At 39.4% G+C, this 26,438-nt stretch overlaps 2 protein-coding genes across 2 annotated transcripts; one reads left to right on the top strand and one right to left on the bottom strand.

Moving 5' to 3' along the window:
* The first annotated feature begins 1,333 nt into the window (after positions 1-1,333).
* LOC121657237 (SH3 domain-binding protein 5-like) lies at positions 1,334-16,263 on the top strand. Its single transcript, XM_042012647.1, has 9 exons — positions 1,334-1,921; positions 2,258-2,320; positions 5,513-5,641; positions 10,496-10,660; positions 10,781-10,911; positions 11,187-11,229; positions 12,586-12,802; positions 12,936-13,310; positions 15,102-16,263. Exons 1-9 carry the CDS (start codon positions 1,832-1,834, stop codon positions 15,272-15,274), a joined length of 1,386 nt encoding a protein of 461 aa, XP_041868581.1. The 5' UTR covers positions 1,334-1,831; the 3' UTR covers positions 15,275-16,263.
* Positions 14,465-26,432, bottom strand: LOC121657236. Its single transcript, XM_042012646.1, has 2 exons — positions 20,466-26,432; positions 14,465-14,476 (listed from the first exon to the last, which is right to left on the bottom strand). Exon 1 carries the CDS (start codon positions 25,915-25,917, stop codon positions 21,055-21,057), a length of 4,863 nt encoding a protein of 1,620 aa, XP_041868580.1. The 5' UTR covers positions 25,918-26,432; the 3' UTR covers positions 14,465-14,476; positions 20,466-21,054.
* Between the last annotated feature and the right edge of the window lie 6 nt (positions 26,433-26,438).

The raw sequence follows: 26,438 nt of genomic DNA, 5'->3' as shown, positions 1-26,438 counted from the left end.
GAGGCGCTACGGGCCTAGCTCCAACTTCCTCACTGTCAGCTAAATTCCTAGTATAACACGTTAACCTGCGGGCACCATGTGTGAAGTGCCAGAACTCATAAATGTAGATATCATATAGAAAGAGAAGCCAGGATAAAATACGAAGCCACTTTTGCACGCTCTTTCTCCCTCTCTTACACACACACACACACGCACACGCACACACACACACACACACATATATATATATATATATATATATATATATATATATATATATATATATATATAAACAGGAAACTGTTTTGGGGTTTTTTTCGTGCTTCAATTAAAAAAAATCTACTTTTTAGGCTAATATTGGCAGACGTGCTGGGAAATCGCCAGCTCTAAAAAACCTAATTTTACACTATTGCAATAGTCGACCTTAACAATTGAAATAATCAGAAACGCACCATTGCTTCTCAATTAATATATTATCCTATAAAGACTTTGAGGGGGGATTTAAAACTAATCGCATGCATTCTTTTGTTTCTTGGACCCACACGATGGAAAATAAATAAATAATGTCATGACTCTGTGCTGGTCTGCTGGGAAACACTTCTCAACTAAAACACTGTCCTCTGTGTTTACATAGAATCCGGCTTGCTGCCATTATCCTGGCTCCTGACCCCTCCTGCTCCCTGGAGTCTCCTTACGCCACCAGATGGCGAGTGGGACCACAGTAAACTGCCATGTTGGTCCTCTTGCAAGTTAGAAAAATTAAATCAAAGTAGTCCGGAAAGAGTTCTCATCAAAATAAAAGCAATTTGAAGCAGACTTGGCAAGTAAGTAAATAGCCTAAGTGAATAGAGCACAATATAACAATTCAGTTATTTGTGTTCAAATTGCAAACCATCAAAGCAAAAGTTTAAAAAAGCCACTATCTTCACAAGTTGGTCAACGTAATGGATGGCACAGCACACTTTCCACAAGGTGTGTTCAGGGACCTGTAGTGGAGCATAATACATTGATTCTTTCATTTATACTCATCCTCTTTCTTCACGCTTAATTCATATACATTTTATCTTATTTAAAATAAATCAATCATTATTATATGTCAACAATTGAAATGTCATTTGACCATTAATGGAGTATTAATGTATTTTTTCTATATTACTTTCAGAAATAATAAACTCAAATTTAAATAAGGCCTAAACAACATGAAAACATGGATCCATCCTGCTTTGCATCAACAGTTCAGGCTGCTAGTGGTGCAATGGTGTGGGAAATATTTCCCTGTCAGGCTTTCAGTGCCAACTGAGCATCATCAAAAGTAAATTAAGTAGTATTCTTGTAGTAGTTAATTCCATTTAACCACAGCATACCTGAGTATTCGTGCTGACCATGCCCATCCCTTTATGGCCACAGTGTACCATCTTCTGACGGCTACTTCCAGCAGGATAATGCACCATGTTACAAAGCTAGCCCAAAATCTTTGAGGAATGTTTCAGGCACCCTGACGAATCCACACTAAAAGTGTCTTTTATTTTGAACGTTCAAATCGGAAGTGACCCTATTGATCATCAGTTACTTTAACAATTTTCTTTAACGGTACTGTCCGCTGTTGGTCCTTGAGGTTATGGTCCTCTACTGTTTATTTTGGCTCTCCCTGCAGCAGGACGTGCGGCTCTGCTGTCTTTAACTATCATCTTTACTTCTTTTATCACACTCTTGCCTTTAACAGCCTGAAGCATGAGTAGCGCCCCGTGTAAAGGTTAGACAGGGCGGATCACCCCTCAACACGCCGGGGTCGCGCATTGTTTGCACTGGAGACCTTCGCTTCTTTGCCACAATACCTGTAGCTATTCCGAGGATGGAACCAAATGGGAATTATTGTGAGGATGACTCGCAGTGTGCCGAGGAGGAGGAGGAGGAAGAAGAAGAAGTGGATCCCAGAATCCAGGTAAGGCAGGAAAACTGGTCCAGATGTGGCACAGCAGGGATGGATAGAACCACTTAGATGTGTGGAATGCTGTTTACTAGATATAGCTCACAGAAATAGTAGGGAAACATAACATGATCACAGTACTATTGCAATACACCATAACAGCCAACTTAGAATAAGTCTTGGTCAGCTGAATGCGGTTAAATGCCTCGGGTCCAGTATTTCTGTCTTCGTCGAGGCAGGACGCAGTAATTTGGTAAACAGAAGTCACACAGTTTAGCCTCTAGATGCAATCTGATTTAATAATACTCCTCCGTCCCTGTTCCCATGCATGCTGTGTTTTTCTGTAAACAGGGAGAGCTGGAGAAGTTAAACCAGTCTACAGATGACATCAACCGCTGGGAGGGTGAGCTGGAGGTAAGACAAAGCACAAGTACTGTCATCATTATCACGACTGTATCTCTCTAGTAGGGTAAACACTTGCAGCTGAGCCGAGTTAGTCTTTTAGCCTCAGTTTTCAGCCTTAAAATCTAATGTTTTGCTATAAACAAGAAAGAGATGGTTCCTCTTGTTTTTTCCAGCCTTGCTTAACAACTGTGTCACTGCTTTGAAACAGATCACGTGGAATGCTGTTAAAAGATGGAAATTTTCTGAGGGGAAAATGTGGAAAAACTGAAGTGGAGAATGCCACTCCTGCTAAGTAATACTGCACTGTATTAACCCATTAGCACAACATGAGAAATAACTGATCTTATGGTTCAATTTAATATTTCAAAAGCACTTATAGAGCAGTTCAAATTGCCATTTCTCTACAACCGAATATACAAAACCAAACACTTAAAAAGGAAGAGGGTTGTAAAATCAAGCGAGGAGCTTGAAAAAGATGGATGTTTAATGGAGGGTTTTTTATTGCACTTGCTTGCATTCAGATGTGTGCTAGTTGGGTTTGTGTTAAACAAAGCTTATACATTCCAGAGCCAGACCGCAATTCTTCTTATCCTAAAAGTAGGCCTCTTCTGTTTCTCATTAGAGCTACGCTCACATCCAAACTCCACAAACAAAGCTAGAATAAGCAAGTCACCAGACAGAAAGACAAAGGATTTGTATAACTTTCAAACTGAATACTAGATGACTATTATTGATCCAGGCTATTTTTTTACCAATCTGGTTTAATTGACTCTTATGTTTGAATTTTTTAAAAACACTTTTCTCTTATTTGAAAAAGTTTTTCAATAGTCAGAAGTGCCTGAATGACCAATATTACCAGAGACATAAGCTAAGAGAGAGAAAATAAAAAAAAATTCTGGAGGCAACATGTTTGTAAAGAGCTGAAGGAATGTAGGAAGTGCTGTTGGCAGGCAACTCGCTGTTTTCCCGCAAAGTCTGAAGCTGATTGAGGATAATGCGGAGTAGATTCAGAGGATTCGGGAAAAGTTCCGATAGTGAGGTTAAATTCACGCCCCTGCGTTGTGACTCTGCCAGCCCAATCCCAAACCTCTCGTGAACTCTGCATGTGTGTCACAGCCCGAAACACAAAAGCCAACAGCGTGCGTCTGTGTACGGTACACGAGCTGTAACTTGAAGTAGATTCAGTGCTGTGTCACAATCTTAATGCAGAAACAGGAAATCAGGAAATGCTGTGATGTCACAGGAAGTATGCTTCCTGCAGCACCCTCTCCCTTTTCCCTTGTTAACCTCTCATTTACTGCTTCATCAGTTCTATGAACAGGATGCAGGTGCTGCCATTCAAACCCATGTTGTGCAAATTACAGCTTATATAGACACACTAATACACAAAAATACACACACATTGACAAGCGTACACACAGGTGGCTCAGTAAAACTGGCCAGAGCACATCTATGAATAACAAGTACTGTCATTTTGCCACTTTGGCATTTATGCTCACACACGTGCTGTGTTGCCATCCTTATGAGGGCATTTCATTGTCTGCCATTAGCTGTTGTGTACAGATTTACTCTTGCTCTAAACTTAATGCTAAACACTATTCTAAACTTAATTTGATACCTGAAAAACTACATTTTACTTTATTATCACTGACAGTTGATCCTCATAATGGCTACTTCTCTCAACATGATTGTATTTGTAAAGATCCCAACGATGTAACCACTGAATTCACACGGACAAACCTGCTGTGTATTTCTCCAACATTGTACTATTTTTTAACCAACATGACTACTTCATGAACAAAGAATGTATATAGAGTTGCGCAATCCCACTGACGGGAGTAAAACACCCAAAGGAACAAAGAAACATGCCTGAGATGTGGTGCAGCTGTGTGTACTAATGCATGTACTTACGTACACTTGCCATGTACTGTGTCAACTACACCCATCTAGTACTGGGTTCTGCCTCCTTTTTCTTTCAGAAGTGCTTTAATTCTTCATGGCATAGATCAATAAGGTGTTGCAAACACTCCTCAGAGATTTAGCTCCATATTGACATGATAGCATCACACAGTTGCTGCAGATTTGTGGAGACCGTTGGAGTCCAGTAAACTCATTGTCATGTTCAAGCAACCAGTTGGTGATGCCTTGAGCTTTGTGAAATGGTGCATTATCCTGCTGGAAGTAGCCATCAGAGGATGGTAGACTTTGGTCATAAAGGGATTGACATGGTCAGCGACAATACTCAGGTAGGCTGTGGTGGTTAAATGATTCTCAGTTGGTACTGAGGGGCCCAAAGTGTGCCAAAAGAAAATATCCCCCTAACCAGCAGCCTGGACGGCTCATGTTTTCATGTTGTTCTCATGTTCATCGAGACTCCTTAGAGTAGGCACCATTTTTACAATCTTCTATTGTCCAATTTAGGTGAGCCTGTGTGAATCATAGCCCCAGTTTCCTGTTACTAGCAGAAGTGGCACCTGGTGTGATTTTCTGCCACCTCTACATTTACATCCATGTTGTGCATTCAGAGATGGTATTCTGCATACCTTGGTTGTGGTTCACTGGTTATTTGAGTTAATGTTGGTTTTCTGTCGTCTCCAGCTAATAATTCTATTCTCTTCCGACATCAAAAAGGCATTTTCTACCAGATTACTGCTGCTAACTTTTTTTTTTTTTTTTCTGGAACCATTCTCTGTAAACCCTAGATAAAGATGGTTGAGTGTGAAAATCCCAGTAGATCAGCAGTTTCTGAAATACTCAGACCATCCCATCTGACACCAACAACCATGTCACCGTCAAAATCACTTAAATCCTCTTTCTTCTTCACTCTGATAACGTCAGCACGTCGTCTTGACCTTGACCACATCTACCGTGTGATTGGTGGATTCGCTATTTTTGTTATCAAGCAATTGAACAATTATACCTAATAAAGCTTTTTGGGTAATTGTTAAGAGACGACCTCAATTAGAAGAGCTGCCACTGAAAAAAAATCAGGCCCTGCAAGTCATCACCACAAGCCACACAGAAGCCAAACTGCCTCCCTAGTGTCTGTAAGGATGCACGCAGACACAAGCATGCACAGAGAAAAACCTCTAATACCAGCTGAATGCCTGCTCACAATGATCAGCGTACAAGATGCTCATTGAAACTTTGTGTGAGTTGATAGGTTTGCATTCTCATCTCTGCGTGTTTGCATCTGTGCAGGACTGTCGTCAGAAGTTTCGGGCAGTGCTGGTGGAAGCAACAGTGAAGCTGGACGAGCTGGTGAAGAGGATCGGACGAGCAGTGGATGACTCCAAACCCTACTGGGAAGCACGCAAAGTAGCAAGACAGGTACACACACACACACACACGTAGATGCACATGCACACATAAGCTTGCTGCAGTGACTCTGAGGTTGTCAAACAGAGATTGGAAGACTAAGCTTACCAAGGATTAGCAATGAAAAGTTTAAAGGGCTCTGCTTATATCTACTTAAAAGGAGCAGTCACGTGATGACTATTTTTAAACACCTTAGATTTCTTAGCAACTGTCTCTCTTTCTCTCTCACACACACATTCACACACATATTTAAATGCCACCTGCCTTGAAAGGTAATAGACTTGCAACTTATTTTATATTGCCAGATCTTTTCATGCTTTCATGATTTCTGCAGTGGTGTAGTTAGTTATTCCCCAGTGGTTCGAACTTTAAAACCATGCAGTTCCTCTGCAGTGGGCTGTTACTACCTAAATGTTCCAGCTTGTTGAGGCTTTCATCTGATTGCATATCACTAAAAATGTAGAGTCTAGCACCCACCTCCTTGTCCTTAAGTCAATGAATTAGGAGATCATGCGTCATACTTCAGAAAGTTGACATTTGCGTGTCAGAGCTGAACTGAAATAGATATTTAGTAGTATTTATGTGTGTGCCTGCGTGTGTCCTTGTTGCAATATGAGAACTAGCTGCAAGTGGCATCGTTGTTGATGGTAACACGTGAGGGCTGGAGATTACTGAGAGCTTTCGATTTTTGATGGGATTCACGTGACATGATCAAAAGTCTTTTGAGTTGTGCGTGTGTGTGTTTGTGTGAGTGCTTGTTTGGATAAACCAAAGCCGATAAAGGCCTCAAGTTAAACTAGTGAGTTGTGTGGATATGATTTATGGATGGATGTTTAATATTTAATACTTGACCCACTTTAAAAGGATAGAGAATTTTGGCCTTGATGACCCTCCAGCACAAATTTTCAGCAGTTTACCTACCCCCACCCATAAGCCAGACTCATCCCCCACAGCCCCTCCATGTTTTTATCACATTCCAGCAGACTTGGGGGTGGTGTGTAGGAATTTGCCTGTACTGTCCTATCTTTTGTCCTTTTCATCCAGCATTCTCTTCTGCCTCACTGCCTGTCTGTCTGGATGTCTGTGCCCATGCTCCTCACCCTCACCCACCTTCCCCCTCTGTTTCAAACACTCCTTTCTAACCCCATCCCCTCTCTCTTCCATTCTCAGAAACCATTCACAGGGGTGCATTGAGTCACTTATGCAGTGACACACAAATACACACATGATAAGTAGGACTTTCGTAGGACGAGATGATGAATCATGGGGAACTTTATGAGGTGACAGCGTCTCGTGACATTTCTAAGACCATCATATGGCATTTCTGAGTAACACTTAATGTAGGGTTCATGATATTGTCATTAAGTCATAACAAAGCTCATTGTGTGCATGTCCTCTGAGTCTCAGCAGGCTTTGTGACATGAAAATAATAGTCAATGGTGTCAAAGATTTGCTGGATTTTCAACCCACATAAAGCATTTTTGGTCTGCAGAAATTAAGCACAGTTTCCGCTTAAATATAAAACACTCACTAACCCTGCAAGGAAAGGGTGCTCTGAGGAAGTCCTGGAAGTTTAGGGTGACTACTTTTCTCTATCTTGGCATAAAGCACAACAATGATGGATGTTGCTTTAAGGCCTCGTCTGCATTTCTGTTTCCGCCTAGTGTGTTCTCCTCATCAAATATCCATCAACCTCGGTCTGTTTTCCTTACAACCCCTCTCCTTGAAGAGTCTGGGAAATGGGTCATGATGATGGACAAAGAGGAACGATTAATCTTTGCCTTTTTCTTAAGTGGTTATGTTGCTTCTGTGCCAACTCTTCATATTTCCAAAGGGGCCTCAACAACCTTGGATAGCGTGTCTACCCACTGCTGCTAACAGATGTCACAAAAAATGCCAGAAAACTATGGCAGCATGTGTATTTTCAGCATTTTGTCTGTAAAGAAGGCAGACCTCTGGTCGCTCATGTCACTATTGAAAGCTGTATTGGAAACATGGGGATCATGTTACAGAGGTTAACATGACAAAGCAATGGAGGGCTGTGAGAAATGTGTGTGTGTGTGTGTGTAGTAGAGGATCTCTGGTTGGTCATGCTTTATTTTTTAAGGGCTTTTTCGGGGATGTTTATCCTTAATTTCCTTTATTACTGGCAGGCTGTCTTAATAATAAATAAATAAATAAATAAAAACCCTTTGAGAATAGCAATTTGGTTGATTACAAAAGTACCTCTGGAGGTTTTCTCCTCTGTCATCATACAAAACCTGCTTCACATGAGCTCAGTGGCTGTGATGCTGAAAAACAAAGCCTTTTTTTTATAAGTTTGAATGAGAAATGGCCAAAACACATTCTGCTGGAGTAAATGAAACTAGTCTTGGAATTTTCTGTTGTTTTTAGCTCTCTCTGCAAAATTCTTTGTTCAGGAATAACTTGTTGAAGCAGTATTTCACAGCTGACCCAAAAGAAGTAGATAAAAACCTAATTAAAGTGAAAACAGATTTAAAAGTCATCAGAAAATTGGCATAAATGACAAACTTCAGCCAGCTGAATACTCCTGTCTACTTCCAAGCTACAGTGGCCACTTAAACAAGGAAATTTAGCTCTAGATAAATTAGTATTTGATCTGTCCTTTTTTGGGCTACAGTAGTAATGATAATTGTTAAGCAAAATGGTGGAGAGGCAAGAAAGCAGTGACATCTTTGGATATAAATGAATCATTTTAAGGTGTTAAAATGCAACAGTTTGATTCTACAATAATAAAAACACGATTCAAATGTCCTTCAATCAACAGACCACTCTAATGTTAGATATAGGAATTTAAATACAGAAATACTGAACTTGAATGTGAAAAAAAACCTAAATTAGGAAACAAGGGATTTCAGGAAGACAATCAACAACATTCAATGGTACAGGTGGCTTTTCTTTCCAGTGGCCAAAGCCATGTGGAACAAAAACTTTAACTTAAAAATGACTAATCATTAGTTACAAATATGCATGATCAATCATTAAAAAAATCCTACTACAGCATTATAATTCCCCTTAAGGGATTAAAAAAAATAATAGAAATTGCATTTAATTCGAATTAAAATCAGATTTAAATAAACAGGCTAATTTATCAGCATGCTATATATGCACAGAGGACATTGTGGCTGCTCGTCCTTATTATTACATTTTGGAGCTTTATCTACAATAATGAAAAATGAAATAAAATAAATAGTTTTCTGATACAAAAAAATTACATACAGTAGGAGTATGTAACATATATTTGTTGAATCCTAGAAACAAAATTGCATTGCAGTGCAAGTGCAGCTTGGTTGCAGTTTTTCTATGTAAAAATCTGCAGAATATACAGCACATTTAGAGGTTAAACAATAGATGTAAACTTGTATTTCTTTAACATGAATGGCTGGCTTAAGTTCATAGTTAAAGCTGCAACAATAAACTATTCAAAATAGTATAATAGAAACATAACCCAGACAAATAAGTTGGTTTCCATTGTTACAGTCAAAACAAACATAACAAAATTATAATTAAAACAGTGAGAGGTTAGTAGTGTTTTTTTGTTACTTATCATTTCTTCTATCTTTATTTTTATATAGTCTTTCTTCTTTCCCCAAGCCTCATTATCATCAGATTTACAAATACAAGAGCTGCATGGCAAGCCAGACTTTCCTGATTATTTTTACCTCACACAAGGAAATCTGATCAGAGGTACTGTAACTGCTTAATATAGGCTTTCAGCCAATAGTCTGACCTTTAACTTACGCCTGTTGGAGCACAGCAAGTGGGTCTAAATATGCCCAGTGTAATGACAATAATCCCCCTATTGAGTGTGGCTGTGGGCAAGAAGAGCCCACTGACAACATGACAGATTTCCTCTGAGACAAAGCCTCTCTTTTGTCGATTCGATCAAGTCATGGTTGTCTTTGTGTATGAGTGTGTATGCAATAGGAAATCTTAATCGCTCTTGAGCTGTCATAAGAAATAAACCAGGGTTCCTGCAGTGGAAATGTAGGTCAAAATTAGACACACACTTTTAAATAGTGATTATTGCTGCAGCTTTGGTCAACCAACTTCCTGTTTATGAGTTAAACGAATATTTTAATTGGTTTGAGGCCTACACTGTGTTATAGCTTAAGCTAACTGTCATCTTGTCAGTTTTAATGACATTTTAAAGATGCCTTATTATTTTGGGGGATTTTTTTGCCTTCCCTTCTGTGTGTTTTATAGCTTTTTGTGTACGTAAAAGAGCTGTGAAGTCGCAACGTCCAAGTCCACACCAAAGTAAAAAAATTCTTAGAGAAGTCACTGCTTAAATGACTCATCAACAGATTTTTCTGTGACTACTTTTTATAAATGATGAGTAATGTAGCATTTGTCTTGCATCCTGTCTTTTCTCTGAGCTCTCTCTAGCCAGTAAAAGTCAGTCCAGTGTTTATTCTTGTCTTATCTCTTGCTCTTTCTTTCTTTCTTTCTTTCTTTCTTTCTTTCTTTCTTTCTTTCTTTCTTTCTTAAATCAGCTACAGTGCACATTAAAAACAGCCAGAGTGTTGATATCCAGTTGCTAGCATGTGAAACAGTGCTGTACTAAACAGATGTTCTGGGCTGGAAGTCAATCAGACCAGACACTCTGTAGGACTTTGAAGAGGCAGGATTAACAATGTATTTTAGACAAAAGGTGACGGTGTGTGTTGCATCAGTGTATGCTGTGACTCTCTTACATTAGGTTACATTATGTTTGTTGAACAACAAATAGAAATAAGCAGTAAAGTGACTTGATAGCATAAAGGCATCTTCATGTGAGATTCTTGCCTTCCAGTCAACCTTGAATGAGCTATATCTGTGGGTTCTTTTCTTTCTAATCTACAGGCTCAGATTGAAGCCCAGAAAGCTACTCAGGAATTCCAGCGGGCTGTGGAGATCCTGCGGGCAGCCAAGGAGACCATCGCTCTGGCTGAGGAAAGGCTTCTTGAGGAGGACACACGTCAGTTTGACTCCGCCTGGCAGGAAATGCTCAACCATGCCACACAGAGAGTAAGTACATTGTTCAGCACGACCAAAAAGTGACCAAAATGTTTAATCCTAGCAAGGCTGCTAGTGACAGCTTGATTTCTTTCTATGGCTAAAATAAACCTTCTTTCTTGATTATTTCAGGTGATGGAGGCAGAGCAGGCAAGAATGCGCAGTGAAGCTGAGCACAGAAAAACAGCTGCCAACTACAATTCCTGTATCAACCACATGAGGCAGTTAGAGAAGAAACTGAAGCGCTCCATCAACAAATCTAGGTTTGTACTTCTATTGTGATCAAGTGGAAGTGACACGCGTGATTTCGCCTGCTTAGGCCGATTAATGTAAGAGCAAATTTGTGTGTGAGAAAGAGGATCTCAGTTTATGTAATCTGATGTGGTCCAGATGTTGGAGTGTGCTCCCTTTTTAAGAGCCAAGGAATGTGAGTGCTCTCAGAGGAGTGTTTTTCTTTGAGCAGTTTCTGCGGTGATGAGTGGCAAAACGTCTTTCCATCCCCCCTTTCTCAGTTTTTCTTCTCTTTCTCCCCCTGCAGACCCTATTTTGAACTGAAATCCAAATATTATCTACAGCTTGAGGTATGTATATTTATGGACAGCTGTGGTTTAAAGATCTTTGGGTGGGTCCACATATCATTTTCCATGCAGCATGATGATTAAACAGCCATTTTAAAGTGCCTGGTATTTCAGCATCATCTTTACAATATTTTTAAAAAAAACTTTCATTCTTATATCTTACTTACAGTCATGTGAAAAAATCTGCCCTTTTTCAATTTAAAGGTTTTACATGCCTAAACAGAATGAGAAAGCAGTCTGGTCTTTACCAGGTCTTGATATTTGGTAACTACAACCACAGATGACAGTAAAGATATTACACTGTGTTATACTAGAAATGACTGAACAAAAACTAAACCAAAGTGCAGAATAAGTGTGCGAAAACTATCAGCCTTCATGCAAGGAAGAGTGTGGATAAGTAGCAGCCAAGTGCAAGTCATCAAATTCACTTGATTAACTGATTCTCAAGTGTTGCTCGTATGCATCACTTTTTAGGACGTTAAATAAAGTTCACAGTAGTAGAGTTAGAAAAAGACTGAACAAGTATGGTTTATTTAGAGGAAATACTAGGTGAAAACATCTCTCTAAGAAGAACATTGCAATGGGACTGAAGTTTGCAAAGTTACATCTGAACAAACCACAAGAGACTTATGGGACAAAGTCATTTTGATAGCGGAGACACTTTATATACATCTGTCATAATACTTGTCAAGCATGAAGATGAAGGGGTGATGATTTAGACTTGTTTTGCAGTCACAAGAATGGACACTTTGCTGTCAGAGTCAAACATGAACTCCTCTGTATACCGAAGTATTTTAGAGTCTGACAACTAAAACTGAGCCAAAAGCAAAAGAAAATATTAATAAAAATAATCAAAAACCCAGTGAAAGTCTAGACCTCAACCTCATTGAAATGCTGTGGTGTGTAAGCAGCTATACATAAACAAATGGTCCCAAACCTCAATGAACTGAAGGCTCAATATAAAGAAGAGTGGGCCAAAACTCCTCCACAGAAGTGAGATACTGGTAATATCATACAGAAAATGATTACTTTAATCATGGGGTGTGCTTAGCTTTTAACTCGTTGCTTTTGCAGTTTGCCTTAGTTTTGGTAATATGTTGTAACATGTGTTACAGTTTATATGAGATTTATTTACCTCATTTTGTAGACCTGATGAGGTCTAGGGGGTTTCAGTCTTAATACATAAAACCTAAAAAATGAAAGAGTGTGTGCTTTCTTTTTACTTTTTTTTTTAAAGCATGATTCATAGGAGCAATAGCAATCCTGATTGTTATGTTTTTAAACCATTAGAGTTTTATGTATTTCATGAATTAATTTGCAGGTTTTTTTTTCTAAAAAACATTTATTTATTTCTCTTAGCAACTTAAACATCAAGTGGATGAGCGTCAGGCCAAACTTGTGGTTGCTAAGGCAGAGTACCGCACAGCATTACGCAGCCTGGAGAGCATCTCAGAGGAGATCCATGCGCAGCGACGCTCCCTCGCCATAGGAACCAGGGAGCAAGGCGTTGGTGCAGAGGGGGACGAAGGTAACGAGGACATCGCCAGCTTCAAGATGGAGTCAGACGGTCTGTCAAGTAAGTATGATTGATACTTTAGATCAATAGTCATCCCCTTCATCATTTCACATTATGAGTGTTTTGTTGTTTGTTCTGTTTAGTTAGCTGCATGCCTGCATGCTTACAATACATGTCTGTGTGTGTGTTTCAGTGGTGTCAGTATCAATTGACGAAGAGGGCAGTCACAGCTCAGAGGAGGAGGCCGACACTCAAACCCCCTCCTCATCCCAAGCAATGCCCTCCTCACCTTCCTCTTCGTGCTCCTATCCATCCACCTCTTCCTCCACTCCCCTCGACATGCCTTGCCCTTTCCCCTCTCCCTCGTTCTATACTCCTTGCTCCTACATCACCTCCTCTCCATCTTCTCCCACCCTCTCCTCCTCTTGTCCTGGTGGTCTGGAGTTAGTGAGCCCCTGCAGCTCTCACGACCCAGACTCTGTGTGCGGTTCTGGGCATGCCTCACCTCTCCTGGGCCCTCGCAGCCAGTGCAGCGGAGCTTCCTCTCCAGACTGCGACCAGGAGAGAGGTGTGTGTGGGACTGATTGCTGATGACTTTTATATTGATAAAATAATTCCACTTTTTTGTTTTCAAACATTTACTGTACATGTTAATACAAAGCACTTTTTAGTGAGTTTTTCATTCACCAATTCTCACACACACCACTTCTTTTTGTGTATACATGTAGTGTATTTATATACAGACATGGACAAAATTGTTGGTACCCTTCGGTTCATTAAAGAAAAAGTCACAATGGTCACAGAAATAACTTGAATCTGACAAAAGTAATAATAAATAAAAAGTCTATGAAATTTAACCAATGAAAGTCAGACATTGCTTTTCAACCATGTTTCAACAAAATTATTTTAAAAAATAAACTCATGAAACAGACCTGGACAAAAATGATGGTACCCCTAGAAAAGACGTCTGTATATATGTATATATATATATATATATATATATATATATATATATATATATATATATATATATATATATATATATATATATACACACACACACACAGAGGAATAAGGAAGTCATGTATAGCTCAGCATGGAGACATGAGGAAGGGGTTGATGACTCTTTTGGATATATTAAACAGTTCAGAAATATACAGTAGTTACCAGCACCAGTAAGATCCCTAATTAAGAAAGCAGATGTTTTTTGTACATTTCATTTCTAAACAGAAATGTTGAAATGGAGCAATCAATAATGTCAACACTCAAGTGATTTAAGATGTATGTTGAGTTGACAAACTACAGTAGAATTTATGCCTAGGGAAGATGGAAAATGATTACTAAAGTGGATTTTATTTTTTGTTCCTTGCTGTTAGTAAGAAGATTAATTTATTTATCTGTAATTATCAGACTCTTTATGAAGCATTAAAGTAAGATTTTCCCTAATTACCTATAGCATTACAGTAATTGTATTGTAATTTGCAAAGTAAGCATCACATCTAGAGGTGAACAACTTAATTAGCAAGTGTTAAGACTTCAGCAAAATATCATTTTAATCAGAAAACACAATAAATTCAGATGGTTCTCCATAGTTAAAGCTATATATATATATTACATAGCAGTGGAGTGGGTAGGCCTGTCCATGGTGTTAAGACCGTTTTTTGTTTGCATTTTCACCTAGCTAATTCATTAATACGACACTTGAGGACTATTTATAATAAATAAACTAATAAACTAAACAAAAAGGATGATTTTAGGCACAGGTGGATGACATGGAAGGAGGGTTAACATCTGTTGCTATAGTAATCTGTCAGGATCTAAGAGTGCAACGGCTTCACCTGTCAGCTTAAGCTGGAGCTAGCCAGTTTGCTAGCTAGTCTCATTTAGAGGTCCTCAAACATTTTTGTATTGAGGCCCACCTGAAATGTGATAACAGCTACGCAGAATAAAATACAAATAACACAAATTATTCCAAAAACACACCAGTATGTGCTGACACAGTTTAAGAACAATTTGTCTAACAAGCCCAAATTTGCTGTTGTGGTAGTCATGCAGATAGGAAGTGGGATGACCTCTTTGACCTAGTTTCTCACTGATAAGACCTCAAAATGTAATTCAGCATAAAATTTTCACAAGAAGCCCTTATCATACAGCAGGTTGGTTAGTTTTCAGGAGTAATCAGAGTTTTTGTTAGAGCACAATATGGTCATATTCTGTAATCATCAACTAAGAAAATTAAGATTTCCAAATATGGCTTTTGCTCCATTACTCAATCCTCTGCATATGTAGTATAAAAAAGTTTGTTCCTGGGTTGCCTTGCAGATTTGTTAACCAGTGCTTGCCCTTTCTATTTCTCCAGGTGACAGAGCAGAAGGAGCAGAGGCCACATTAGAGGTCGGTTTGAACAAGCTTAGCTTAACTGTAGCACAAAAACAAGAGGACTCAGAGGTTGAACAAGCTCCCCATTGCACTGACCCTGACATCTCCTCTCAAAGCTCTACCACGACAATTCTGCTACTCAGCAGTGTCTAATGAATCCTTGTTGCACCTTAAAACGATGACTGCTCCCAGCTTTAAGCCTCAGCGTGGACTCACTGGCAAAGCAGTATAAAGTGCCACAGAAAGCAACAGGACAGAAATCTACACTGCTGCATGACTCTTATTATTGTGTAAACATCAGTGTTGTCACATGCAAGTGGCTCCAAACTGTATTTAATGTCAATTCCTCCCTTGTTGAATAAATTGTATAACCATGTGGATATTGTAAACAAATAAGGTCAGTGAGTGTCTTTAGTTTAACACCCTGAATTATTAGCTCTGGTGTTATTAGAAATATCTCCAAATTACTCTTGTTTCTTATGGCAACGATTGTGTTGTTACTGGAAGTATTTTTCCATCCTCTGTATTTGCAAAGAGACCATGCTCCTCTTCTTTTGTGCCATCAAACTAAAACTAATTTCCTGTTCACACTCTACAGGCTGTCAATCATTTCAGTAATGGTGTACGAAGTTTCTAGCTATGTAGTGATGTGTCCCAGTTAATGAAGTAATCTTTAATTAATGTTAACCTGCTACAGTTTGGATCACTAAATCACATTACTCATCTTGTTCTGCCTTTCATTTTTTAATACCACCTGTTTTGACTCCCGTCACTTTGACAAGCATATGGAGTTGATTTAGGAGAATTATGATGGAGGAAAGTTGAATGCAAGCAACACGAGAGACTTAAAATTTGGCCTAATCTTTCTGAGACAAAGACTGTCTTCCATTTGGATTTTGGATTTGTGAAAGAGTGAATGAATGCATCAGAGTGCAAAGTTTGAACCATATCCTGAGGTAGTTTGTTTGGCTGAGTGTTTTGTTTTTGTGTGTGTGTGTTGTGTCTTTGACAGATGTTTGATTTTTACCCTGTAGTACAGATATTCTATATTTATACTTCATGTATTCTTATATATGAACAATTTTGTGGTTATTGTTGTAATTGTTTAACACAAAAAAGCAATAAAAATGTTCTTTATGTAACCTTTTGGCATGCAAATTTGTCCTTACAAAAACATCTCTGTTGGATTGAGGTCCAGACTTTGACCTGGCCTTTCCAAGACCTTAATTTTATCTCTTGTGTATGACTTGTGAACTTCTTGGCTTGTCTTCTTACTGTATGACTCAGTTTCCTGATAATGAGTTTATTTTAGGTTTTTTTTTTTTTTTTTTTTTTTTTTAGGATTTACTGACATTACTGCAGCAAAATGGGCCCAAACCATAACACTACCACCACCGCTTTTCAGAGCATGAATAGCATTCTTGCGCTACAATCCCAAATTCTCCTTTATCTCCACATTTCAGCATTTAATTAAAGCCAGAAAGTTCTGTTTTGGTTTAATCTGTTTGTACAACTTGTCCACATTATCAGTTATATTGATGGACTTCTTTGCAACACATCTTGCTCTTAGAGCAATTTTTACTGGCTGATCACAAAAAGAAAGGTGACAATGATAGTGAATTTCTAAACTCAATAAAGAATCCTTTGTTTTAGGTCTTGTTTGATTATACTAATAAGTCAAATGAAAATCAAGCTTTATTAGACTTTTAAACTAATCCTTAAGATTCACACAAAAAATGTGTGATAATTGATCATTTTCTTTAACAAAAAACAAAATGCAGTGCAAGATTTTGAGATATTTGTTCAGTTTTGTTGCCTGTAAATTTGGATCTATGATAATCTTACATTTTAGTCAATTTTAATGTGTATACAGAAATACAGAAATGTTTAAAGGATTCACAAACTCCCAGCACTGGAAGAATTAGTCAGTGTATTTGTCTTTTGGGGGTTTGGCTTCTTGGGGGCAGATAAGAGCACTAGGTTTGAATCATCAGCTGTCTTAAAGTAACAGTTATTTTAATCTGCCACAGTTGTGCATGACTCAGTCACTAGAAATCTTTACCCAGGAATATATGGGAACAAGTGATCCTAGACCAGAATAACAGTTTTTCCTACATTTTTTTTAGATAATGTTTTTCTGATTTGATACAATTAGCTTGAGTGCTCATGAGATAATGTCCTTTTCTACTTCTTGCTTGTTGAGTATTTCTCTTCCATCTAGCAGTAAGTTTGCAGTGAACACACAGACTGTTTAATGTCATACTGGCTGCTCAGCTGTTGTAGTTATCTCATGACTTCAGTTAGTGCTCTGAGAGTCTCACCTGACAAAGTTTAGAGCAAAACAGCTTGCTTTATATATTCCATTCCTGTCTTTGTTCAGCCCAACTGCACATTCTTATGATAGCATGCTATTTTAAAATTATGTTACACCTATGATTTCAATATCTGCACCACATTAGCTGTGGAGTAACGTCTTACACAGCAGCTTTGTAATACTGCTGTCATATGCTGACATCTAGTGGCGAGGGAGGATATTGTTTTTCAATCTTTATGCTGTTATTGGTTTCTAAAGACAATTTGTGAACTCTTATAATCAAATGAAAATTCAATTGGAAGAACATTGTGTTACTAGATGTGTGTGCGCAGTGTGTAATACAAATATATGATACAGCTTAGAGTGAAATATATTGACCATAAATAACAGAACTGAAAATTATACATTCAAAAAATTATTTGCAAGGAACATTCAGAAAAATGCTAGTGACAAAAATCTAAAGGGAAATATCTAAAAAATCCCTTTATTTCATATTTTCTTTGTGGTTTCCATTTCTACAAGGTTTGAGTTAAATATAGAGGTAGGTGAAGAATAATTTCCTTGCACATCTTCTGTTTCTAAATATTATGATTTGTTTTTGACTAACCAGTAATTCAAATTATTCTTGTATATTCTTAATAACTTCATTTTTAAAAAAACATTTTTAGCATTCTTGTTGCTCCATAACAAATTAATTAGTAGAAACATCTACAAAAACCTCTGATGCACCCTGATTTAACTTGGTACACAGTCCTGATAATGTTTTTAAGTAATTTGTGTTAGAAAAATTTTAATGAATAGAATCACTGGGGAACGTGGTCAAATGTCTTCTCCAAGTCCACAAAAACACTTGTAAAATTGTTTTGTTCATGAGTTCAATGTTCATGAGTACAAAAGATGAGATGTGTGAGTGTTTTGTTGTACAAGCACACTTGAGGTGTCTGCAAAACCCTGCAGAACTGACTGAACATAAACATAGCACATACTAGCAAAATCCTATAAAGTCCAACAAAACTAAACCAAATTGTGCAAGTCCATAAAAACAGGTTGTAGTCCAGATGACTTGTCAGGAGCCCAGCCAGGAGCTTGGTCCAGACGAGGTGGAACCCAGCAGAGATGATGTCTCCAATGAGCGGGCGGTGCTTAACCTGGGCAAGACAGCAGAGCATCCAGGGACTCCGAAACAAAATCTGGCTCACAGCGCCCAGCCAACCTACGCGTCTACAAACATGACATTAGATAAGTTTCATATTAAAAACATAGCATTATGGGCTAGATGTCCTACCAGTAAATGAAGACTCCCCTGCCCGAAGGATGAAGGGAACCTCAACCAGACACCCAACTTCCAGATGATGGAGAAGGCAGCTTGGCCTGATGCCAAGTTACTGCAGCAGCTGAGAGAGGGAGAGAGAGACAGTCCATCTGACAAAAGGAAGAACCAATACAGGCAGCCCCAACCACGGCCAGCAAACTTAAGCAGCTGTCAAATCCAAAAGACAGGAAACCTTTCCTGAACACAGGCAACACTGATGACACTTACGGTCGATCAGTGATCAGAGTCTCCTGGCAAGACCAGCCACACCCACTGCCAACCAGACCCAGAAGGAAAGAAGCCACACGCTGAGGAGCAGACAGCAAGCCAGCTTTAAAGCTGCCTGCTCTGCTCTGCAATGATCCCTAGATGGGTCGCACCTGCTGGGTGCAAATTGGGGGGCAAGTAGTGAAAGAGTGGAAGTCTTTCCCACCACTGTTACTTCAGTGTCGAAATGTTCTGTCTTGTCTTCACCATGGGACAGTAGGAAATGTAATTTTGATTTCTTTGTATGTCTTTTACATGTGAAGAAATTGACAATAAAGCTTACTTTGACTTTAACCTTTGACTTTGACTTTGAGGTTGGACAACAGCCAGATATTTCCCACTCCTTCTCCCACTTCTATTCTTGGAAGAAACCTTGTATGGAAAAACATACAGCAGTAAGAAAGAGAGCTTCTGTTTCAAAAGAAGAGAGGGAGAAGAAGGGAGGTATATTGGGGGATCTGACAAAGGCATGTTGGAGGTTTTTCTGCGTTTCTGCACAGGCGCAGATATCCTCCTAGGGCAACACATCACTGCTCAGTTCATAGAGACTACTACATTCTAGCGTTGACCTCAAGCTCATACCTGTGGGTGTCTATTGATGTTGCCTGTAAACTATCAAAACTACGCAGACCTTCGCATTGATTTTGGCCATACTCTTAAAAGTGAAGTCTGGGCAATGGACATTATATAGAACCACCAGACACATTCAAAAGCATATGAAGACCTAGCACATCAAGTTCCTCTTAAAATCTGACACTAGTACCAGACCATTTCCACAGTTCCTATATGCACTCCAAATTTCTGTTAAATGAGGAATGCACAATAATTCTTGTTAATGACATGTTTACTATGCTAAATAAACAAATTAAACATGGGTATAATATACTGTTCAAATTAAAGTTTAAAATGCAATTAATTACTTGCCGTTTTAAATCCTTTAATTTAAATACTGGTATCAACACAGATTAGTTCAGTTTTCTTTTGTATGAATGTTTGGAGAACCAGTAACAAACTGTTAAAGAAATTCTGGGAAATGGGCATTAGGTTTGGTTTGGATCTGAGATTGATTCCTGAGAACCAGCTGTAAAACACACCACAAAGGCAGAATTCTGAAAAAGTTCACTTTCATGTTATATTCAAATTAATTATTTTTGATGTTCCAAATGTTTCTTAATTTAAAAGAATAGCATTATGTTTATTAATTTTTTACATGGAATTTTTACCGCCGACGCAGGTGATTTGTTCTGTGTATTTCAGCACCATGGACAGCAGCCTTGTTTGTTCTGTGCTGAGCTGTATAAACAGAGACCACCTTTGGTGTTTTTTTATGATTGATATAAGAACTTCCCGTTCCTATACGAGATGGTAATGATTATATCAGCTGCATATAATAGTAGTGGGATTTTTGTGGTAGAAATCCTGATTTTGACCTTGCTGCCGTGCACAAATACATATTTAACTGCTCCCAAAGGTTTTGTTTGGATCAGAGAAAGCCACGCTCCAACTGATGGTTCTGTGAAGCCTTTATTTCGTCGCAGCAAATTTTTACAACATGACCACGAACCACCGTGAAAAACTAAAGAAAAACAAACATATCTTTCATCAATAAACAAACACATACAAACCAAAATATGCATTAAATAAAACACAATTACCGTGTGCGCCTTCTGACCAAACTTTCAGGAGTGGTTAGTCAAATTTCTGAGCACGAGCTGTTCTCCGTGTACATGCACTCTCATTTTCTCTTCTCTCTCTAAGCACATGCTCGTTAACCATGTGAACAACGCATGCACATGTCATTTCCCACTCCACCACAAGAGGTCAGCTCCGTGAAACACAATATATATTTTTTGGCTTACCTTTCAAAAAAAAAAAAAATAAATAAATAAATTTTACCAATAAATAAAACATTTTTCTTTGCGACAGCTACACTGCCACCAAAATTACAAAAGGTTTGTACATAGACAATAAACAAAATCTTGTAATTTTTTAAACATAACCATAATCATTGTACGAACCCTTTACTGTCATTTGAGCATTTCATTCATTTTGCACCAGCACCACTAGTTTTTGAACTGGTCGCTCAAGAAAAGACACCTGTTTCAAGCGTTCACCCTTCTTACCCAAATCTCTTTGTCCTATTTGTATCTTAACCTTTCGCACTAAACCATCATCATCTCTGTCTGCTCCAACTACTTTTGCTAGCTTCCACTCATTCCTGGGAAGGTTGTCTTCCTTGACTAGCACTAAGTCTCCTACCTTTACATTTCTTTTGGTAGCATGCCATTGCTGTCTCAGGCTGATGTTGGTTAAATATTCCTTGCGCCATCTGTGCCAGAAAAGCTCTGTGAGATACTGCACTCTGCGCCATCTCTTTCTGGCATATAAATCTTCTCTGGCAAATCTACCTGGAGGTGGAAGTGGCACTGTCTCTTTCATCGTAAGCAGATGGTTAGGCGTTAAAGGCTCGAAATCCTTTGGATCATTGATTGTCTCAACAGTTAGGGGACGACTGTTTACGATCAACATTGCCTCGTAAAACATGGTTCTTAAAGACGAGTCATCAAGCCTTCCAGCGGCTTGTGCCAGAACAGAACTCAGAACACTCCTCACAGTTCTGATTTGGCGTTCCCAAACACCACCTCGGTGACTTGCATCGGGAACATTCAATTGAAAGTCACACTGGTTTTTAGCTAAATAGGTAGCGATCCTGTCCTTATCTAGTTCTGAAAGACACCTTTCGAACTCATTTTTTGCGCCGACAAAATTAGTCCCTTGATCAGATCTAATCTGTCTAACTGCCCCTCTGATGGCAATGAAACATCTTAACCCATTTATAAACGAGTCCGTGGAGAGATCTTCCAGCATCTCAATATGAATAGCCCTGGAGCTCAAACAGGTAAACAATAGACCATAACGTTTACATTCTTTTCTACCCTGTTTGGTGAAAAAGGGGCCAAAACAGTCTAGACCGGTGTATGTGAAAGGGGGTGAGGGATCTACTCTTTCTGGTGGTAAATCAGCCATTCGCTGCTCTTCTGTTGACCCTCTCACCTTTCTGCATGTCACACAACTTCTGATGTGCTTAGCCACAACCTTGCTGACACCCATAATCCAGTACCCATTGGCTCTGAGGGTGTTCAGAGTTTGACCTCTGCCTTGATGTTGTGCCTTCTTGTGACAATAATCAAGAATCAGTTGAGTGACAATGCCTTCCTTAGGAAGAATCACTGGGTGTTTAAGTTCAAATGATGCAGTGGATTTTCTTAACCTGCCCCCTACCCTAAGTAGACCATTCTCAAGAATGGGATCAAGTTGGTACAACTTGTATGTTTTGGGCAGTTTGACTGCACTTTGACTCAGTTGTTTTAACTCTTGTTCAAAGGCTTCTCTCTGTGCAGCTTTTATGAGTGCTAAAGATGCTGCCTGTCTCTCTTCAACACTAACTGGTCCTGTTTTATCTTTTTTCGTGAGTCTTTTTATTCTTGCAGCAACATTAAGTGCAGTATTCCAGTCTGAAAATCTAGAGAACCTCTCCAGAAAACCGTCCGTCTCCGAGGCCTGTGTTTTTAGAGCTTTCACTTCAGGATCTCCAACTAAAAGCTCAGGAGGAAGTGGATTAGTGACCAGCCTTTGCTCCCAAAGAAATCTTGGTCCAGTGATCCAGTTTGATTCAGTGAGCTCTGCCACCTTTAGTCCTCTAGATGCGTGATCTGCTGGATTTTGGTCTGTTTCAATGTAGAACCATTGATTCGGATCTGTGAGGTCTCTGATCTTTTGTACTCTATTTGCTACAAAGACATGAAATCTGCGTGCTTCATTTTTTATGTAGCCAAGCACTACCCTGGAATCTGTCCAGAAAAACTCCTCATCTATCTTTAACTCTAGCTCTGCTCTGAGGAAGTTGCTTACTCCTGCAGAAACTGCAGCCGCAGTGAGCTCAAGGCGTGGTATGGTGACTACTCTCGTGGGTGCTACTCTGGCCTTTGCTATGACCAGGGTACAGTGTACCTTGTCATTTGATACAAGTCTAATATATGAACATTGCCCGTAACCACTACTGCTAGCATCTGAGAAATGATGCAGCTCTATTTTCTGGATTTCACCAAAGTTTTCAGGAATGAAGCATCTCTGTATTTTAATCTTTGAAAAATTTCCAAGATCAAGGAGCCATGCTTTCCATTTAGTTTCCAGTGCAGGTGGAACGGGTTCATCCCATCCAACGCCTCGTTTGCACATTTCTTGAAGGATTTGTTTTCCGGTCAGTATGAAGGGAGAAAGAAATCCCACTATACTCCAACCTAAGTCTGTTTTTACAGCGTAGGGGTCATAGTCATTGCCTGCTATCACCTTTCTTGGTTTTAGAGCTCTTGCGCAATCATAACCAATCAGAAGTGCTGCAGGACAGTTTAACAGATTGGGCATTTCCTTCGCAATACTGTGCAAGTGAGGCCATGCTTTTGCAGTGTTACAAGTTGGAATACTGCTTTGTTCAACTGGAATGTATTCACGAGTGTATGTGGGTGGGAGCCCTATGTATTCTTGTGAGCGGTATCCTCTTACTCGAAGTCCACTCACTCTGTGACTTGGCACGACAGAACCTTTGTCTGTTATGGTTGTGAGCTTTAACTTCACAGGTTCTGTAACTGCTTGAATTCCTTCACAGATTCCTTGGTCAATGAAAGTATTGCTGCTTTGTGTGTCTAGCAGAGCATAAACTAAGGTTTCCTGTTTATTACCTTTTGCACAAGACAGCCAGACAGGAACAATCATTGAAGTTCGATCACTTTTGTCCACTGTCACGTTGTTCGACACAGCCAACGTGTTTTCCTCTGGTGGTGGCGTTTCAGATTTTTCCACTTGGACACGATCCTCATGAAGTGGAGTAGGATGACCTTTCCTGCAAATATTACAGTTAGCTCTCTGACGACAGTTTTTGGAAAAATGTCCAACTCTAAGGCAGCCGAAACATATGTTGTTTTCAGTAACAAATTTCTTCTTTTCTTCGAGTGGCATTGCTGCAAACCTTTCACATTTGTAAATGAAGTGACTTTCCTTACAGCAAATGCATTCAATCTGCTTTTTGTTCCAAGCTGAAGACATTTCAGTTTTAGCTTTGTTGCTCTGTGCTGCACTAGAGGTCTTTGAAGTTTTGGTCACCTTTGTTGTAGCTAGGACATTCGCTTTAAGGCGTTTTTGCTCCTTTTCTGGTTTTTCGAAGGCCTTTAATGCAAACAGAGAGGAGACTGGGTTACATGCTATTCGTGCTTCCTCAGCTACGAATTCCGCAAACTCTGCAAACCCTGGATATTCTTTTCCTTCATCCAACACTTTTGTCACATGTCTGTTCCATCGAGTTGTTGCCCAGTCGGGTAGTTTTCTGAGTATTTTTTGATTTTCCTCACAATCGTCTAAAACCCTGAGACCCTGCACATAGGGCATAGCATTTTCACAAGAAATAAGGAAATCACTGAACTCCCTTAGTCTGAGTGACTCCCTTGACCCAATCTTTGGCCAACTATTTAGTTTTCCCCTGAATGCTCTCTGTACAACAAAAGGATGGCCATAACGTTTATTTAAGGCCTCCCAAGCCTGTGTGTAGGCTTCGTCATCGCTGCGATAGAATGTTCCTTCTAACACACTAAGTGCTTCTCCACTTATGTATTTTTTCAGATAGAACAGTCTATGTGCTGAATTTGCACAGCTCGTCTCAATAAGAGCCTTAAAAGAAGTGCTCCACTCTATGAACTTCAGTGGATCTCCAGTGAACACAAATGGCTCTGGAGCTGGAAGTCTCGTCATAGTCAGGGATTCCTTTAGTGCTTCAACTAAGGACATCTCACTATCTTTCACTGCTATCTTACTGTCACTAGTTTGAGGAACAGAAACTCTAGTTGAGATTTGAGTGTTTCTTGTAACAGGAAAGGCAGCTGGGACTGAACTCAAACGAACTTGGGGGCATGGGCTATTGTTTAGCTGTACTGAGGGCTGACTTAACAAAGTGGACCTTCTTTCACACTCTCTTATTTCAGCATTCGCCTTTGACTCCTCTTCAGCATAAACATTATATTCAGCTTCTATTGCCTCAAGATCTCTTTGATTTTCCAACATTTTCAACTTTTCCTGTTGAGCCACTATCTCTTGTCTTTGGGCAGAGATTTCCATTTCTCTACTAATTTCAGCCCGTTTTGAAGCTAAACGTGCAGCAGCTTCTGCTCTTTTTGCAGTTAACTGACTGCTTTGCTGACTTGAGCTGCACTGACTTTTTCCAGCTCTTGATACTGTTGAACCATATATTGACTTTGCATCCTGTCTTTGTAGTAACTTCTGGAGTGATTCCTTCACAGTTTCCGTATCAAACTCCTTGTCTACATTTGCATAACGCCTTTTCAGTAGGAGAATGAGTTCAGCAGAGACTGAAGAGCAACTATCCATTTTCCTTCTTATGTCTTGAGATGGTGCTGCTAATACACGTATAGCGTCATAATCACATTTTACAGCTAACTCACATTGATCAATCGCACGGATCCTGTCACCTAACTCTGCTTTAGAGCACTGCACTTTGAGTTTGGACCTGGTCAGCTGAACTTCTGTCTTAAAGCGCATGTAAGTTGACAAAAAACTTCTCTCCTTATCTATCAACTCATCTTTTTTAAGCTCAAGCATCTTTTCAGTCAAATGTTTCTCCCTCTCAGAACGTCTAACTTCTGGTTCACCAGGAGGACCTGGTTGGGGTAATCCGATTTTGTGTATTTCAAGATCTGCACAAATCTCCCCTAGACGTACTTCAACCTGTACCCTTTCTGAATCCTCGGGGTCACTATCTAACTTGTTTTCTAACTGAGCCTTTTCAGACTTTAAAGCTTCAATAATGACCTCCAAATCACATAATTCAGTTGCCATTTTCACAGTAATATTGGTAATATTGACTGTATCTTTCAAGTAGTTAACAAAGACAGGGACTTAACAATTGCAACCCTCTTATATCAAACACCAAATAATATTAGTGTGACTGAGTAAACATTTCAGAAACCCTTTTACACATAACTCTTCTTTGACTTTCCTTGCCTCTGTCTTAACGAACTATAATGACACAGTCTGACCTGATATGCATGATTATGCATGATGGTGAAATGTTACTGTAGCAGTCCTTTCTCAAAACCTTGGCCGCTGATTTGGACACCCAGCTGCTGCAGAACTGTAGACATGGAGGCAGATGGATGTAGACTTGCACCTTGGCTGAAGTTCTTCAGGCCGAAGCCGCACCGAAGTTGCTCGCACCCTCGCTGACTGGCCTCGTGTCCAACGGCAGCACAGATGATGAAGTTTCTCTCCGTAGCGACCCACGCATAGCACCGACAGGCGACGTTTTTCACTTTAACTGCTCCCAAAGGTTTTGTTTGGATCAGAGAAAGCCACGCTCC

The sequence above is a fragment of the Melanotaenia boesemani genome, chromosome 17, assembly GCF_017639745.1.
Source record: "Melanotaenia boesemani isolate fMelBoe1 chromosome 17, fMelBoe1.pri, whole genome shotgun sequence".
Lineage (NCBI taxonomy): Eukaryota > Metazoa > Chordata > Actinopteri > Atheriniformes > Melanotaeniidae > Melanotaenia > Melanotaenia boesemani.
Note: the sequence above shows the minus strand (reverse complement) of the source record. Positions and strands in the feature narration are given on the sequence as shown.

Bases quoted from the DNA above. Each gene is read 5' to 3' on its own strand.
- LOC121657237 (XM_042012647.1), top strand. From the start codon at position 1,832: ATGGAACCAAATGGGAATTATTGTGAGGATGACTCGCAGTGTGCCGAG. The intron at 1,922-2,257 runs GTAAGGCAGGAA...TTCTGTAAACAG, and splicing joins AAGTGGATCCCAGAATCCAG to GGAGAGCTGGAGAAGTTAAA. The intron at 5,642-10,495 runs GTACACACACAC...TCTAATCTACAG, and splicing joins CACGCAAAGTAGCAAGACAG to GCTCAGATTGAAGCCCAGAA.
- LOC121657236 (XM_042012646.1), bottom strand. From the start codon at position 25,917: ATGGCAACTGAATTATGTGATTTGGAGGTCATTATTGAAGCTTTAAAG.